At 37.9% G+C, this 19,397-nt stretch overlaps 3 protein-coding genes across 3 annotated transcripts in view; 2 read left to right on the plus strand and 1 right to left on the minus strand.

Moving 5' to 3' along the window:
• Positions 1-12,171, minus strand: part of LOC124170378 — a 42,529-nt gene extending 30,358 nt beyond the window's left edge. Inside the window, exons 1-2 of the mRNA XM_046549100.1 lie at positions 11,764-12,171; positions 11,625-11,642 (exon numbers count right to left, since the gene is read on the minus strand). Of these exons, the coding sequence (XP_046405056.1) occupies positions 11,625-11,642; positions 11,764-11,931 (186 nt within the window). The 5' untranslated portion in view covers positions 11,932-12,171. The remainder of the gene's footprint in view (positions 1-11,624; positions 11,643-11,763) is intronic.
• Positions 1-19,397, plus strand: part of LOC124170380 — a 263,025-nt gene that overhangs the window by 97,077 nt on the left and 146,551 nt on the right. The window lies entirely within an intron of this gene.
• The window catches only part of LOC124170379, a 32,491-nt gene continuing 31,864 nt past the window's right edge, over positions 18,771-19,397 (plus strand). The window contains exons 1-2 of the mRNA XM_046549101.1: positions 18,771-19,011; positions 19,132-19,269. Coding sequence (XP_046405057.1) covers positions 18,844-19,011; positions 19,132-19,269 — 306 coding nt within the window. The 5' untranslated portion in view covers positions 18,771-18,843. The remainder of the gene's footprint in view (positions 19,012-19,131; positions 19,270-19,397) is intronic.

Genomic DNA, 19,397 nt, shown 5'->3' on the forward strand with positions numbered 1-19,397 from the left:
GACGGTATGAATTTATAATATTCATCATTACTCTGTTATGCGTCCATTCATCTCGCTCCTTTTTGGATATGTGGCAGACAAGACATCAATACGTAGTACCATAGAAAGATAGTCCGCGAATCGTCCCTGATTTATAAGTTACAAGACCTGCAATACGTAGTATTTTCTCGCCGCGAAGCTGAGACTCGCCGGAAGGTATACCTGTTTAAAAATCATCATTACTCTGTTATGCGTCCATTCATCTCGCTGCTTTTTTCATATATGGCAGACAAGACATCATTACTTAGTACTATTTTCTGATATTCCGCGAATCGTCCCTGATTTATAAGTTACAAGACCTGCAATACGTAGTATTTTCTCGCCGCGAAGCTGAGACTCGCCGGAAGGTATACCTGTTTAAAAATCATCATTACTCTGTTATGCGTCCATTCATCTCGCTGCTTTTTTCATATATGGCAGACAAGACATCATTACTTAGTACTATTTTCTGATATTCCGCGAATCGTCCCTTGATTTATAAGTTACATGACCTGCAATACATAGTAATTTCTCGCCGCGAAGTTGAGACTCGCCGGAAGGTATACCAGTTTAAAAATCATCATTACTCTGTTATGCGCCCATTCATCTCGCTGATTTTTGCATATATGGCAGACAAGACATCAATACTTAGTACTATATACAGATATTCTGCGAATCGTCCCTGATTTACAAGTTAAAGGACCTACAATACTTAAAATTTTCTCGCCGCGACGCTTTGATTTGACCGACGGTATGACTTTATAATATTCATCATTACTCTGTTATGCGTCCATTCATCTCGCTGCTTTTTTGATGTATGGCAGACAAGACATCAATACTTAGTACTATATACCGATATTCTGCGAATCGTCCCTGATTTACAAGTTGAAGGACATTCAATACTTAATATTTTCTGGCCGCGACGCTTTGACTTGAGCGACGGTATGACTTTATAATATTCATCATTACTCTGTTATGCGTCCATTCATCTCGCTCCTTTTTGGATATGTGGCAGACAAGACATCAATACGTAGTACCATAGAAAGATAGTCCGCGAATCGTCCCTGATTTATAAGTTACAAGACCTGCAATACGTAGTATTTTCTCGCCGCGAAGCTGAGACTCGCCGGAAGGTATACCTGTTTAAAAATCATCATTACTCTGTTATGCGTCCATTCATCTCGCTGCTTTTTTCATATATGGCAGACAAGACATCATTACTTAGTACTATTTTCTGATATTCCGCGAATCGTCCCTGATTTATAAGTTACAAGACCTGCAATACGTAGTATTTTTTCGCCGCGAAGCTGAGACTCGCCGGAAGGTATACCTGTTTAAAAATCATCATTACTCTGTTATGCGTCCATTCATCTCGCTGCTTTTTTCATATATGGCTGACAAGACATCATTACTTAGTACAATACTCTGATATTCCGCGAATCGTCCCTGATTTATAAGTTACATGACCTGCAATACATAGTAATTTCTCGCCGCGAAGTTGAGACTCGCCGGAAGGTATACCAGTTTAAAAATCATCATTACTCTGTTATGCGCCCATTCATCTCGCTGATTTTTGCATATATGGAACACAAGACATCAATACTTAGTACTATATACAGATATTCTGCGAATCGTCCCTGATTTACAAGTTAAAGGACCTACAATACTTAAAATTTTCTCGCCGCGACGCTTTGATTTGACCGACGGTATGACTTTATAATATTCATCATTACTCTGTTATGCGTCCATTCATCTCGCTGCTTTTTTGATGTATGGCAGACAAGACATCAATACTTAGTACTATATACCGATATTCTGCGAATCGTCCCTGATTTACAAGTTGAAGGACATTCAATACTTAATATTTTCTGGCCGCGACGCTTTGACTTGAGCGACGGTATGACTTTATAATATTCATCATTACTCTGTTATGCGTCCATTCATCTCGCTCCTTTTTGGATATGTGGCAGACAAGACATCAATACGTAGTACCATAGAAAGATAGTCCGCGAATCGTCCCTGATTTATAAGTTACAAGACCTGCAATACGTAGTATTTTCTCGCCGCGAAGCTGAGACTCGCCGGAAGGTATACCTGTTCAAAAATCATCATTACTCTGTTATGCGTCCATTCATCTCGCTGCTTTTTTCATATATGGCAGACAAGACATCATTACTTAGTACTATACTCTGATATTCCGCGAATCGTCCCTAATTTATAAGTTACAAGACCTGCAATACGTAGTATTTTTTCGCCGCGAAGCTGAGACTCGCCGGAAGGTATACCTGTTTAAAAATCATCATTACTCTGTTATGCGTCCATTCATCTCGCTGCTTTTTTCATATATGGCAGACAAGACATCATTACTTAGTACTATACTCTGATATTCCGCGAATCGTCCCTGATTTATAAGTTACATGACCTGCAATACATAGTAATTTCTCGCCGCGAAGTTGAGACTCGCCGGAAGGTATACCAGTTTAAAAATCATCATTACTCTGTTATGCGCCCATTCATCTCGCTGAATTTTGCATATATGGCAGACAAGACATCAATACTTAGTACTATATACAGATATTCTGCGAATCGTCCCTGATTTACAAGTTAAAGGACCTACAATACTTAAAATTTTCTCGCCGCGACGCTTTGATTTGACCGACGGTATGACTTTATAATATTCATCAATACTCTGTTATGCGTCCATTCATCTCATTGCTTTTTTGATGTATGGCAGACAAGACATCAATACTTAGTACTATATACAGATATTCTGCGAATCGTCCCTGATTTACAAGTTGAAGGACATTCAATACTTAATATTTTCTGGCCGCGACGCTTTGACTTGAGCGACGGTATGAATTTATAATATTCATTATTACTCTGTTATGCGTCCATTCATCTCGCTCCTTTTTGGATATGTGGCAGACAAGACATCAATACGTAGTACCATAGAAAGATAGTCCGCGAATCGTCCCTGATTTATAAGTTACAAGACCTGCAATACGTAGTATTTTCTCGCCGCGAAGCTGAGACTCGCCGGAAGGTATACCTGTTTAAAAATCATCATTACTCTGTTATGCGTCCATTCATCTCGCTGCTTTTTTCATATATGGCAGACAAGACATCATTACTTAGTACTATTTTCTGATATTCCGCGAATCGTCCCTGATTTATAAGTTACAAGACCTGCAATACGTAGTATTTTTTCGCCGCGAAGCTGAGACTCGCCGGAAGGTATACCTGTTTAAAAATCATCATTACTCTGTTATGCGTCCATTCATCTCGCTGCTTTTTTCATATATGGCTGACAAGACATCATTACTTAGTACTTTACTCTGATATTCCGCGAATCGTCCCTGATTTATAAGTTACATGACCTGCAATACATAGTAATTTCTCGCCGCGAAGTTGAGACTCGCCGGAAGGTATACCAGTTTAAAAATCATCATTACTCTGTTATGCGCCCATTCATCTCGCTGATTTTTGCATATATGGAACACAAGACATCAATACTTAGTACTATATACAGATATTCTGCGAATCGTCCCTGATTTACAAGTTAAAGGACCTACAATACTTAAAATTTTCTCGCCGCGACGCTTTGATTTGACCGACGGTATGACTTTATAATATTCATCATTACTCTGTTATGCGTCCATTCATCTCGCTGCTTTTTTGATGTATGGCAGACAAGACATCAATACTTAGTACTATATACCGATATTCTGCGAATCGTCCCTGATTTACAAGTTGAAGGACATTCAATACTTAATATTTTCTGGCCGCGACGCTTTGACTTGAGCGACGGTATGACTTTATAATATTCATCATTACTCTGTTATGCGTCCATTCATCTCGCTCCTTTTTGGATATGTGGCAGACAAGACATCAATACGTAGTACCATAGAAAGATAGTCCGCGAATCGTCCCTGATTTATAAGTTACAAGACCTGCAATACGTAGTATTTTCTCGCCGCGAAGCTGAGACTCGCCGGAAGGTATACCTGTTTAAAAATCATCATTACTCTGTTATGCGTCCATTCATCTCGCTGCTTTTTTCATATATGGCAGACAAGACATCATTACTTAGTACTATTTTCTGATATTCCGCGAATCGTCCCTGATTTATAAGTTACAAGACCTGCAATACGTAGTATTTTTTCGCCGCGAAGCTGAGACTCGCCGGAAGGTATACCTGTTTAAAAATCATCATTACTCTGTTATGCGTCCATTCATCTCGCTGCTTTTTTCATATATGGCTGACAAGACATCATTACTTAGTACAATACTCTGATATTCCGCGAATCGTCCCTGATTTATAAGTTACATGACCTGCAATACATAGTAATTTCTCGCCGCGAAGTTGAGACTCGCCGGAAGGTATACCAGTTTAAAAATCATCATTACTCTGTTATGCGCCCATTCATCTCGCTGATTTTTGCATATATGGAACACAAGACATCAATACTTAGTACTATATACAGATATTCTGCGAATCGTCCCTGATTTACAAGTTAAAGGACCTACAATACTTAAAATTTTCTCGCCGCGACGCTTTGATTTGACCGACGGTATGACTTTATAATATTCATCATTACTCTGTTATGCGTCCATTCATCTCGCTGCTTTTTTGATGTATGGCAGACAAGACATCAATACTTAGTACTATATACCGATATTCTGCGAATCGTCCCTGATTTACAAGTTGAAGGACATTCAATACTTAATATTTTCTGGCCGCGACGCTTTGACTTGAGCGACGGTATGACTTTATAATATTCATCATTACTCTGTTATGCGTCCATTCATCTCGCTCCTTTTTGGATATGTGGCAGACAAGACATCAATACGTAGTACCATAGAAAGATAGTCCGCGAATCGTCCCTGATTTATAAGTTACAAGACCTGCAATACGTAGTATTTTCTCGCCGCGAAGCTGAGACTCGCCGGAAGGTATACCTGTTTAAAAATCATCATTACTCTGTTATGCGTCCATTCATCTCGCTGCTTTTTTCATATATGGCAGACAAGACATCATTACTTAGTACTATACTCTGATATTCCGCGAATCGTCCCTAATTTATAAGTTACAAGACCTGCAATACGTAGTATTTTTTCGCCGCGAAGCTGAGACTCGCCGGAAGGTATACCTGTTTAAAAATCATCATTACTCTGTTATGCGTCCATTCATCTCGCTGCTTTTTTCATATATGGCAGACAAGACATCATTACTTAGTACTATACTCTGATATTCCGCGAATCGTCCCTGATTTATAAGTTACATGACCTGCAATACATAGTAATTTCTCGCCGCGAAGTTGAGACTCGCCGGAAGGTATACCAGTTTAAAAATCATCATTACTCTGTTATGCGCCCATTCATCTCGCTGATTTTTGCATATATGGCAGACAAGACATCAATACTTAGTACTATATACAGATATTCTGCGAATCGTCCCTGATTTACAAGTTAAAGGACCTACAATACTTAAAATTTTCTCGCCGCGACGCTTTGATTTGACCGACGGTATGACTTTATAATATTCATCAATACTCTGTTATGCGTCCATTCATCTCATTGCTTTTTTGATGTATGGCAGACAAGACATCAATACTTAGTACTATATACAGATATTCTGCGAATCGTCCCTGATTTACAAGTTGAAGGACATTCAATACTTAATATTTTCTGGCCGCGACGCTTTGACTTGAGCGACGGTATGAATTTATAATATTCATTATTACTCTGTTATGCGTCCATTCATCTCGCTCCTTTTTGGATATGTGGCAGACAAGACATCAATACGTAGTACCATAGAAAGATAGTCCGCGAATCGTCCCTGATTTATAAGTTACAAGACCTGCAATACGTAGTATTTTCTCGCCGCGAAGCTGAGACTCGCCGGAAGGTATACCTGTTTAAAAATCATCATTACTCTGTTATGCGTCCATTCATCTCGCTGCTTTTTTCATATATGGCAGACAAGACATCATTACTTAGTACTATTTTCTGATATTCCGCGAATCGTCCCTGATTTATAAGTTACAAGACCTGCAATACGTAGTATTTTTTCGCCGCGAAGCTGAGACTCGCCGGAAGGTATACCTGTTTAAAAATCATCATTACTCTGTTATGCGTCCATTCATCTCGCTGCTTTTTTCATATATGGCTGACAAGACATCATTACTTAGTACTTTACTCTGATATTCCGCGAATCGTCCCTGATTTATAAGTTACATGACCTGCAATACATAGTAATTTCTCGCCGCGAAGTTGAGACTCGCCGGAAGGTATACCAGTTTAAAAATCATCATTACTCTGTTATGCGCCCATTCATCTCGCTGATTTTTGCATATATGGCAGACAAGACATCAATACTTAGTACTATATACAGATATTCTGCGAATCGTCCCTGATTTACAAGTTAAAGGACCTACAATACTTAAAATTTTCTCGCCGCGACGCTTTGATTTGACCGACGGTATGACTTTATAATATTCATCAATACTCTGTTATGCGTCCATTCATCTCATTGCTTTTTTTGATGTATGGCAGACAAGACATCAATACTTAGTACTATATACAGATATTCTGCGAATCGTCCCTGATTTACAAGTTGAAGGACATTCAATACTTAATATTTTCTGGCCGCGACGCTTTGACTTGAGCGACGGTATGAATTTATAATATTCATTATTACTCTGTTATGCGTCCATTCATCTCGCTCCTTTTTGGATATGTGGCAGACAAGACATCAATACGTAGTACCATAGAAAGATAGTCCGCGAATCGTCCCTGATTTATAAGTTACAAGACCTGCAATACGTAGTATTTTCTCGCCGCGAAGCTGAGACTCGCCGGAAGGTATACCTGTTTAAAAATCATCATTACTCTGTTATGCGTCCATTCATCTCGCTGCTTTTTTCATATATGGCAGACAAGACATCATTACTTAGTACTATTTTCTGATATTCCGCGAATCGTCCCTGATTTATAAGTTACAAGACCTGCAATACGTAGTATTTTTTCGCCGCGAAGCTGAGACTCGCCGGAAGGTATACCTGTTTAAAAATCATCATTACTCTGTTATGCGTCCATTCATCTCGCTGCTTTTTTCATATATGGCTGACAAGACATCATTACTTAGTACTTTACTCTGATATTCCGCGAATCGTCCCTGATTTATAAGTTACATGACCTGCAATACATAGTAATTTCTCGCCGCGAAGTTGAGACTCGCCGGAAGGTATACCAGTTTAAAAATCATCATTACTCTGTTATGCGCCCATTCATCTCGCTGATTTTTGCATATATGGCAGACAAGACATCAATACTTAGTACTATATACAGATATTCTGCGAATCGTCCCTGATTTACAAGTTAAAGGACCTACAATACTTAAAATTTTCTCGCCGCGACGCTTTGATTTGACCGACGGTATGACTTTATAATATTCATCATTACTCTGTTATGCGTCCATTCATCTCGCTGCTTTTTTGATGTATGGCAGACAAGACATCAATACTTAGTACTATATACAGATTTTCTGCGAATCGTCCCTGATTTACAAGTTGAAGGACATTCAATACTTAATATTTTCTGGCCGCGACGCTTTGACTTGAGCGACGGTATGACTTTATAATATTCATCATTACTCTGTTATGCGTCCATTCATCTCGCTCCTTTTTGGATATGTGGCAGACAAGACATCAATACGTAGTACCATAGAAAGATAGTCCGCGAATCGTCCCTGATTTATAAGTTACAAGACCTGCAATACGTAGTATTTTCTCGCCGCGAAGCTGAGACTCGCCGGAAGGTTTACCTGTTTAAAAATCATCATTACTCTGTTATGCGTCCATTCATCTCGCTCTTTTTTCATATATGGCAGACAAGACATCATTACTTAGTACTATACTCTGATATTACGCGAATCGTCCCTTGATTTATAAGTTACATGACCTGCAATACATAGTAATTTCTCGCCGCGAAGCTGAGACTCGCCGGAAGGTATATCTGTTTAAAAATCATCATTACTCTGTTATGCGTCCATTCATCTCGCTGATTTTTTCATATATGGTAGACAAGACATCAATACTTAATACTATACTCTGATAGATAAGAAGATCCATTAACTGTTGTTCCTATGCACTAGCAAATACTCCCTTTCACCTCATGCAACCCCACCCTCGTTACCCCGTCCGGTCCTCACGTATTTCTTCCTATGCTGGTCAAGGACACTTCGAGAATGGGATAGGTGGGGGAGTAGCGGCCTAACGTTGAGGGGATTCCTCAGGAGTTCTCTCTCATTGTCAATTTTCAAGCCTTATCTCTGAGCTTTTTGTGCGTCATTCGCCGCCAACTTCTTTACCAAGAGGAGCTCAAGGAACATATTCCCATCGTACACGCCCCATCACTGAAGAACGGTAGGGTCACCCTTTTAGATAAATTCAACAGCAGTGTCTTTTCTGACGAAGTTAACTATATCTTGCGGACGCCAACGTACTACGGAAGATCAGATCATATAAATAAAATAAGAGAGATAGATTGCAGAACAGACAGATTCCGAATGTCATTTCTTCCACGATCAATAAGAGATTTTATTGGCAGCAATAGAACTCGTAAATAGATTGCATGACTTGTAGTGTAGCCTACTAACCTATGTAAAACTTAATGCATGTTTCTGAATTTCTAGTCCATATTTTTTTCTAACATAAACGGAATTATGATAAAACTTCTTCACAGAGGTTCCGGGTTTCATGCTCTTATTTTGAAAATTAAGTTTCTAAATCACCGATAATTGTGCATCTAAAATAACAATAAAGCATAATATTTCAAATTTAAGTCAATTTTCAGCAACCGTACTCTAGGACAACAATTTTATAATTATTTAAAATAAACCTAAAATTTTCCACTCCGTTTTCAGTAACATAATTTCAACGCATGAATCAACACATGGATTTGTATTTTAAATTATGAATAAATTATTCGAGCATTCCTCTAAAATTTGCGACACAACATTTTTATAAACTTTCCCCAGGAAATGCGATTATATGCAGAGCATTCAACCTGAGAGGAAGTAAAGAAAACCTTTGTAAGAAACAGTTACAAAAAAAATATTACTGCCATGGATCGCGATTTTTCGTATCTGCGGAAATGCGACCATTGCAAACACTCTATTCCAGGAAGATATTAATGCACACACTGGTTAATGGTCACTGAGACACATCACCGTAAATCCTCCCTTATGGGGTTGAAAAAGAGTGGGATTCATTTCCAGGAATCCATTACCTAATGCCCGAATCGTCCACGCCAGGACGAAAGAAGATCCATTAACTGTTGTTCCTATGCACTAGCAAATACTCCCTTTCACCTCATGCAACCCCACCCTCGTTACCCCGTCCGGTCCTCACGTATTTCTTCCTATGCTGGTCAAGGACACTTCGAGAATGGGATAGGTGGGGGAGGAGCGGCCTAACGATGAGGGGATTCCTCAGGAGTTCTCTCTCATTGTCAATTTTCAAGCCTTATCTCTGAGCTTTTTGTGCGTCATTCGCCACCAACTTCTTTACCAAGAGGAGCTCAAGGAACATATTCCCATCGTACACGCCCCATCACGGAAGCACGGAAGGGTCACCACGGGGCGTTTCGCTTACTGCCCCCATGGAGCGATGGAAGGCTAGGGAGAGGCTATTGTTAAAGACGAAGTATGCCTGAAAGAACATACCCTTTTCAGGAAAAAGACCCATGGCCAAGATAGCATAACGATCACGGAAATACCCAAAGAAAGTAGAAGTTATCGTATAATGGACCTAAAACAAGAAAATAAGGGACAATTCGCGGAATGTCTGTGTATGGTACCAAGTACTTCTGTCTTCATTTATGTAGAGAAATTACAAGGCATTGTAGGTCCTACATCTAGAATATATGGGACAATTCGCATAATATACCTATGCAGTAACGGAGTAATGATAAATATTATAAACTAATACCGTCGGTCAAGTTACAGCGTCGCGGCGAGAAATTACTACGTATTGCAGGTCTTGTAACATGTAAATCAGGAACGATTCGCGGAATATCTGTATACAGTACTAAGTATTAATGTCTTGTCTGACATATTTGAAAAAAAAACGAGATGAATGGACGCATAACAGAGTAATGATGATTTTTAAACAGGTTTACCTTCCGGCGAGTCTCAGCTTCGCGGCGAAAAAATACTACGTATTGCAGGTCTTGTAACTTATAAATCAGGGACGATTCGCGGAATATCAGAGTACAGTACTAAGTATTGATGTCATGTCTACCATATATCAAAAAAGCAGCGAGATGAATGGACGCAAAACCGAGTAATGATGATTTTTAAACAGGTATACCTTCAAGCGAGTCTCAGCTTCGCGGCGAGAAAATACTACGTATTGCAGGTCTTGTAACTTATAAATCAGGGACGATTCGCGGACTATCTTTCTATGGTACTACGTATTGATGTCTTGTCTGCCACATATCACAAAAGGAGCGAGATGAATGGAAGCATAACAGTGTAATGGTGAATATTATAAAGTCATACCGTCGGTCAAGTCAAAGCGTCGCGGCGAGAAAATACTACGTATTGCAGGTCTTGTAACTTGTAAATCAGGGACGATTCGCGGAATATCAGAGTATAGTACTAAGTATTGATGTCTTGTCTACCATATTTGAAAAAAGCAGCGACATGAATGGACGCATAACAGAGTAATGATAATTTTTAAACAGGTATACCTTCTGGCGGGTCTCAGCTTCGCGGCGAGAAATTACTATGTATTGCATGTCATGTAAATTTTAAATTAGGGACGATTCGCGGAATATCAGAGTATAGTACTAAGTAATGATGTCTTATCTGCCATATATGAAAAAAGCAGCGACATGAATGGACGCATGTCAGAGTAATGATGATTTTTATACAGGTATACCTTCCGGCGAGTCTCAGCTTCGCGGCGAAAAAATACTACGTATTGCAGGTCTTGTTACTTATAAATCAGGGACGATTCGCGGAATATCAGAGTATAGTATTAAGTATTGATGTCTTGTCTACCATATATGAAAAAATCAGCGAGATGAATGGACGCATAACAGAGTAATGATGATTTTTAAACAGGTATACCTTCCGGCGAGTCTCAGCTTCGCGGCGAAAAAATACTACGTATTGCAGGCCTCGTAACTTATAAATCAGGGACGATTCGCGGAATATCAGAGTACAGTACTAAGTATTGATGTCATGTCTACCATATATAAAAAAACCAGCGAGATGAATGGACGCATAACAGAGTAATGATGATTTTTAAACAGGTATACCTTCCGGCGAGTCTCAGCTTCGCGGCGAGAAATTACTACGTATTGCAGGTCTTGTAACTTTTAAATCAGGGACGATTCGCGGAATATCAGAGTATAGTACTAAGTATTGATGTCTTGTTTGCCATGTATAAAAAAACCAGCGATGTCAATGGACGCATTTGTGAGTAATGGTAAATATAGTACAGTGATACCGTGACCTGAGTTTTAAGCTAAATGTTGGCATCACTGCAGATTGTTGGGATAAAACTGTGGGCCAAGGTAACACAAGTGGTGGGTAGGCCATCTCCCACAGCAACCTAAGATAGCAATCAACATGTTATACATTGAAGAAGTGCGAAATAATGTTCATAACACGGAATACAGATAGCAATATAAATAAAAGATAAATCAATAAGATGTAGGTAACGTTTCACTTACTTCTAAACCGAGTAAACCATTTATAGCATCCTTCACAGTTATTCTGCAAGCTACGTTGGAAGTGAATATGTTGTAAAAATAATCATTATTCTCCATGCATAGTCTGCACAAGATATGCTCAGAATTCCTTCCTGATGAAGGGCTGAAAATCTCAGCGGTACGATTCATGTTTCAACCTCAATCACTCGTTCAATCTTTAAATATGTTAAATCGTCGATGAAATTATCAACGCGCAACAGAATGAGATCTTCAGATTCGTCATGGGAACTACATATAATTCGATGATATAATCTATATTTAGAATGCTCGCGGTGAAAGACAAGTTTAAATTTTAAAATTTAAATAACTCATAAGCACCTCAACGGAAAAATACACCACAACAAAATGGATAAGACGGTTGACCTTGTAATTCTCTGCAACAATGACAATATAAGATCATGCAAGCAAAGATTTGTTTACTTTCCGTAAAATTTAGTTTACATTTTGGCCGCTAGAGGCACAAATACATAGCAGGCCTCTAATCAATGCGCGTTCCGAAATTCAACGGCATTAGCATGGAAGAAGGAGGAGACTTTTCATTTAAGACTATGCAAGCAATATTAATGCAATTTGGAAGCATAGCAGTGTTGCACGGTGTTATTAAGACACATTAAACGACCATGGAAGAAGGAGGGGGCTCCTCCTTCTCACATGAAACGACTATACAATGGTAGAATTTTTAGAGGCATATGGGTAAAGCAACCATGGAAGAAGTCTTCCATGAAGCAACATTAAAACAAGTCTGCAAAGAGTAGATAAGGTGAAAAACTATCTCTGTAAATGATACATTATATTTTAACTGATATTTATTCAGGAAAATACGTTAATGACACAAAAATAACTTTGAAAGAAAGCCTTAGAAAACATCTTTTTAATTTGAATTTTATAAGTGATGTTTTGAGTGGAATATTTTATAAAGAGAGAAGGAAGAACAACACTTGAAGTACCAAGAATATAAAGATACTAGCCTTATTCAATTTCTTGGCAAACTCAGTCTCCTACTTCATTTTCACCTCTGCCGGAACGCGCCTTGATTAGTGGCCTGTTATGAATACCAGTCTCTAGCGGTAAAAATTAAAACTAACACTCAGCCAAAGCAAACCAATCTTTATTTCATGATCTTATAGTAACATTTTATTACAGTGAACAAGGTCAACCATAATATCAATTTTCCTGTGTATTTTATCGTTGAGGTGATTTTGAGTTATTTAAATATTAAAATTTGAAGTTATCTTTCACCGTAAGCTTTCTAAATATATGTTGTATAATTGAAATCATTGTAGCTCCCGTGACGAATCTGGAGATCTCAGCACGGCGAGTAGACTTGTAGGTGAGGGGGGGAGAAATTCGCGGCGAAGCGGGGTTGCGCCGCTACCCCGGCCACCGTGGCGTGGCAATCGCGTGACGTCAGGATAACAGCCAATCGGAATTGACTGCCAATGTCGTCTGCATATATTGCTGTATTTACGTATTACTTATTAATTTTTCTTATTCCCTTTAACCAGCGCGAATTTAGGGACAGGATTTTGTAGGGATCTTATAAGGATAGGGGTATTACTGCTTCAAATAAGTAAAAAATCCGATTACGCTTCAAAAGCCTTTATTTTGAGCTGGTGTCTGTACATGAAAAATCGTTATTACAACAGAAATTATTCTTTAACAAGCAGGACAGGAGTCCACAAAATTCACACGTAAAGCGGATAAGAATTAGTTTGTAAGAATTAATTGGAACGAAACTCCTATGTACCACTCGTACGTTCTACCAGTCTAAACTAACATTGTAAAAAGTTAGGAAAGCTCAAATCAATAAACATGGGTTACAACCAACACACATTAAAATAATATTTATACATTGAAAATGTAGTCATTATATTAACAAATAAGCTTCCATCATAACAATTAATGTACAAAATTTTATTGTAAATATCAGGCTATATACCGTAATGTGTACTACAGTATAATGTCCTACGTTTGATGCAATATAATTAAATTAGAAGTTGAAACGAAAACCAAATACTGTTTCACAAACTTTTTATATGCTATCAAGACAAATTGTCTTGGTAATGATGTTGAAACTAGTTGATAGCATTAGTAAAATAAGACATTGCAATATTTCCACTGAGTTTTATTATGACACTACGTGTTCCGTCGTTACAAACAACGTTATCAAGTATGGCCAAGCAACACCTGATAATGTTGTTTGTAATGACGAAATGTTAGTGTCATAATAAAAGTCAGTGGAAATATTGCAATGTCTTATTTTACTAATATTAAAACTTCCACCATATCGTGCCCAACATCATACAAGATAGTTGATACCAAATAAAAAGTTTTTGGAACAGTACTTTGTTTTTGTTTCACCATGAATATTTCATCATTCTACTAAGTAACGCCCAAATCAGTTGAGTTTAAATGAGAAGGCTTCAGACATTTTGGTAAGGGTGGAAATCAAATTGGAAATGGGAAGAATTCACTCAGGCAGATGATTCTCGGTAGCCTACTGAACCCGGTCGGCTACAGATGATGTTCGGTTGTCAACCAAATCGGGATTGTTACTGACGATTTTTAGTTGCCTACCTACCAAACATAGTAGGATGTTTCAAAAAGCATATAGCCTACTGTAACCGGTTGGAAAAATTTTCAGCTGCAGTTATCCATTCATATCTCAAAGTGCATTCGTATCAATGAAAAGTAACAAAGTGAATCTTTCCTATTTCCAATTTGGTTTCCACACACACTATTATGGCTGAATCTCTCAAATGTACTTATCATATATCAAACTTAGGAGATTATACTGCACTGTACAGTGTAGAGTACGATGAACAGAAAACCACTACTAATCCATGGTATCTCATTCCAGTTTTTAATCCATATTGCACAAAATTAGTAATCAAATCAAAATTTCTAAACACAGGAGAAATTACTGTAGTGAAAGGGATGTTATTACATATCACATGAATTGAGGTGACTTTTGAAGTTGAAGTAAAGCCAAGGTACAAAACATATTATTATGAAAATATCTTACCATTGTCAATAATGTCACATGATTTAAGACTCCCTTAAAAATTCAAATGTGTTTTGCTGTTAGGATTATGTACATATGCAGTAAAACCTCTATGCAGTGAACCTCTTTACATCATAAACCTCCACACTTCATACCACCCCTGCGGTCAGTTTTACATGTAAATTTATAGGCAAACCTCTCTGTAATGTTAGAGCGTAGGTTTCCGTGGCGATGGTTTGATCTCTGCATTTCTCCAGGGTTTTCTTCCGCGTCAGATTGTTGAAACTGTTGTCAACCAACAATCTGACGCGGAAGAAAACCCTGGAGAAATGCAGAGATCAAACCTCTTTGTAGTGAACCTCTTTATCTCATAAAATACTTATCATACCAAGGAGATACTCCCGAGACAGCCTAACTACCTCCAAACATCAAATTGCCCAAATTTTGGTCCCCTCCATTGCGATGTAAAGAGGTTTTACTGAATAATTGAGGATCTTAGAAACCAAGAAAGATAAGTGCAATTAATTACCAAGAATTATCAGCTATTATGTAAAAAAATTGCACTAGTCCCCCTAGGCTTCTATGGTCCTCATTTGTTATGTAAAATGAATGACTAAATGAATTAATCTAAAAAATCTTTACACGTGAGAATACAACTCAAAGCAAATTAGCAGTAGGAACACTCGTGTATTTAAAAATTTTGACTGCAGTAACTTTTCAACAGTCTGACTGAACTATTAAATAAAAGCAAACAAAACAATGAGGTGGGAACGGGAAAGATTTTTCTGATTACAGAAAAACCCAACTCTCTGTCTTACTTTGAAATTTGATTAATTTACCCAGCCTTAAATATTTATTTATTTATTTCAAAGGATGGAAAAAATACACTTTTGCATTCAAAAGAATCCTAAGTCTGGAATAATGAACAGTAGTCTCCATGTAAACTTACTAGGAATTTCCAAATTAATCAATTTTAGGGGCGTACAATCCACATCGAAATCATGTAAAACTCAAGGTCGGAAAATGTCAGAAAATTGCAAATGCCCTACTACATGCTTCAAAATTTCCATTAAAAGCTGTCCAGATTTGCCAAAGCAGTATCCACTCCTTTGTTTGAAAAATTTTTTTGAGTGACCTTAAGTGTTTAGGGTGGTAAAACATTTATCCTTGTGCATTTCTTATGGAACAACCGTTTTGGTTACCAAAAATCGAAGGCAGCATTTCTTTACTACCTCCTTTAGGCAAGTTTCATTTGAGATATGAAGTTATAATTTTCACATTTATGCTGACAAATAGATGAGATTCACTTGTCTAGCAATCCGTTTCTTCCCACGATAATATCTCCCTTGATAAATGCAGTTATACTGATTAAATAATTCATATTCCCCCAACATCAATAAGGACATAGATATTTACTTCCTAACCATAAATACCAAGGGCAGGAAACAGTAATCTCATCTTCTGAAATCCATCACTTAGAAAACCAGATTATCAATGCACTAGATAATAAAATGGAAGTTGCTACAATATTTTTTGATTTCTCAAAAGTTTTTAACACTGTGGACCACCAATTGATACTCAATAAACTTGACTTGATGGTTTTTGTGTCATAGCTAATTTTGATTGAAACCTACTTGTCGGACCATATTCAATTTGTCATTACCTCAGGAAATGGTGTAACTTTCATTTGCCTGGGTACAGGCCTGAAGCAAGGAGTTCCATTAAGCTCCTTCCCTGTGCCTATCCTATCACTTTCAGACATAAATGATCATATAAATAGTTTTCTACAAATAAATGGTTCCAATCCATTCCCTATGCTGTTGACACCAATATTGTTCTCACAGCAACAATAATTTTGGAGAATTGAAAGAAAAATGCAAAAAGTGAGTCATACTTTCTCTACCTATCTCATTGAATACATTGGAGTTCCTCGTCTCAGACAATGGCCATTTTTATAGATCAAAAAAAAAGAGGCATTTAGGCTATGAATTTTTAAAAAACATGATGCCCTTTACTGTCCTCTGTTCAAAAAGTTGGCTGTATTACCACTGCCATGCAAAAATTAGAGGCTTTGGTACTCGTTGTCTTTAAGTAATGGTTATTTTATTAAAGTTGGTAGCAAAAACTGTAACTACTGTTTTCACTAATATTTCTCATATCTTGCTCACTAAGGGTGAGGCCTTAAGACAAAGTTTCATTACACTTCCCTAAAAGACAGAGAAAAGAATATCTCATAAGATACAAAGAAATAATATCTCCTTCATCTTACACAGGAAACAGTATGTTTATACATATCTTGAATGGTATTCCCATCGTTGATTGTTGAAATAAGTCAGGCCATTATATGTACCGAATAATTTTGTAAGGTGTGCTAAGAATGTTGGCTATGTTGTGTAATCTGACTGATGTGTTCTATTGAATCTTGGTGCATGAGTAATTAAACAGACTAAATGAGTAACAGGGAAAGATACTTTCCAAAAAACCATACCATACAACTTTGTGAAAACATCAGGAGAGGTACAGGCTAATGCTTGGTCAGAGAAATGCAAATTGTTAGAGAAATGCAATTTGATAAATAAAATATACAACATAATATAGAAATACCCACTATAGAGACTGCACAGAATTGGCGAATCACAAATATATAAACTTTTTCAATACCTTCTTCCTAAAATTCCAGATGCTGACATTTATCATGCAAGAGGCCACAAGATTTCCATTCGAGTTCTTCTGTTGGGCACTTCCATTAAAGCTGCAAAACTGCTTTATGAATTGAACGATTTCTGCAGTCACACTCACACCTTAATCAATCCACCCTGCAATAGACAGTAAAAATAACATGGATGTCTCCCTTACTAAATTTATCTATTTACAGTTTCTCAAATCTGTATGAAATCATACTCACCTAACCGAACAAAAATGTCCAAATGGAGAAGACAGTAATCGACAGAATGCATGGGCGGCAAGGCTCCCTTTCATTTTCTCTCTTCACCTAGGATTAAGAGTAGAGGTGGATATCTTGGGGAAGTGAACGATATTCCCAGTGTCTTCCACTCAGATTCTTTAGTCTCCTCATTGTGGGTCTATTTTCCAACCCTTGTAATAGCTACACCACCAACTGTCATCTACAACAAAATTTATAATTAATTATGGTTATTTACATAATACTGACAATTTTGAAGTATTTGCTAATGTTTATACCTCTTCTTTATTGTCATATTCCATGTACATGTTTCGTGGGCACTTCAGGAGATGTGGAGGGTCATCGATGGTGAACATTTTTTCACCCGCAAATCTGAAATAAAGATAGGATATCTTTGCCAAAGTGTTGGAGGAGTAGAAAGGACGATCTTCAAAGGGATTACTCATCACGCCAGCTTCCCTAATATAAGGGTACTCCCGTGGAAAATTATCTTATAGTGAATGACTGTCTCTCGCATGGAAGAAAATAATGCCCTAATAGTACTTAAGTCCCCACCCTTTGCACTTGCATTTACCCCGTCATAACACCATTTACAGCACATATATAGCATGACACTAATGAAAAAAATCCACAGATACTCCAAGAACATAAGAATATTATACGCTAAGTACGATATGTCACATAAAAACAGATTGTTTTTATGTGACATATCGTACAGTGCATTAATGGCCAACTTATACTACAAGATTCTTTCACTTTGTACTTACAGACGTTCATTCCGAGGAAATGAATGCAATTTGATAGGGTTATCAGGAGTTTTCCGCGCGCCGTATCCAAAGGCATGACAACGGTGAGACGAAGGCAATCAGTTTAGATTCAAACGATTACAAACGGTTTGCTGTTGTCTGCTAGTCGTTGCCGATTGGCTGTTATCCTGACGTCACGCGATTGCCACGCCACGGTGGCCGGGGTAGCGGCGCAACCCCGCTTCGCCGCGAATTTCTCCCCCCCTCACCTACAAGTCTACTCGCCGTGATCTCAGTCTGTTGTGTGTTAATGATTTCATCGACGATTAAACATATTTGAAGATTGAATGAGTGATTGAAATTAAAATATGAATCGTAGCGCCGGGATTTTCACAGCTTCATCAGAAAGGGATTCTGTGGGTACCTTATGCAGACTATGCATGAAGAATAATGATTATTATTACAATATATTCACTTTCAACGTAGCTTGCAGAATGACTGTGAAGGATGCTATATATGGTTTACTCGGTTTAGAAGTAAGTGACACGTTACCTACATCTTATTGATTTATCTTTTTTTATGATGCTATCTGTATTCCGTGTTATGAGCATTATTTCGCACTTCTTCAATGTATAGCGTGTTGATTTCTATCTTAGGTTGCTGTGGGAGATGGCCTGCCCACCACCCTGTGTCCACTATGCTTGAAACAGCTCACGGAATTCAGTATTTTCAAAATGACTTCTTTACAATCGGACGCAAAGCTGAGAAAACTTTCTGGGGTGAATTGCTTTAGGGTGAGTACTTTCGTTTATTCTCTTATGAAGACTGGTGCATGGTATGTTTCGGAAAATGTTAAGTGAGAGTCTTTGTTTTGTGTCGACAGCAGTGAGAAATCCACGTGAATCATTATTTGTGGATTCAA

This window comes from Ischnura elegans, chromosome 13 (assembly GCF_921293095.1).
Source record: "Ischnura elegans chromosome 13, ioIscEleg1.1, whole genome shotgun sequence".
In the NCBI taxonomy this organism is placed as follows: domain Eukaryota; kingdom Metazoa; phylum Arthropoda; class Insecta; order Odonata; family Coenagrionidae; genus Ischnura; species Ischnura elegans.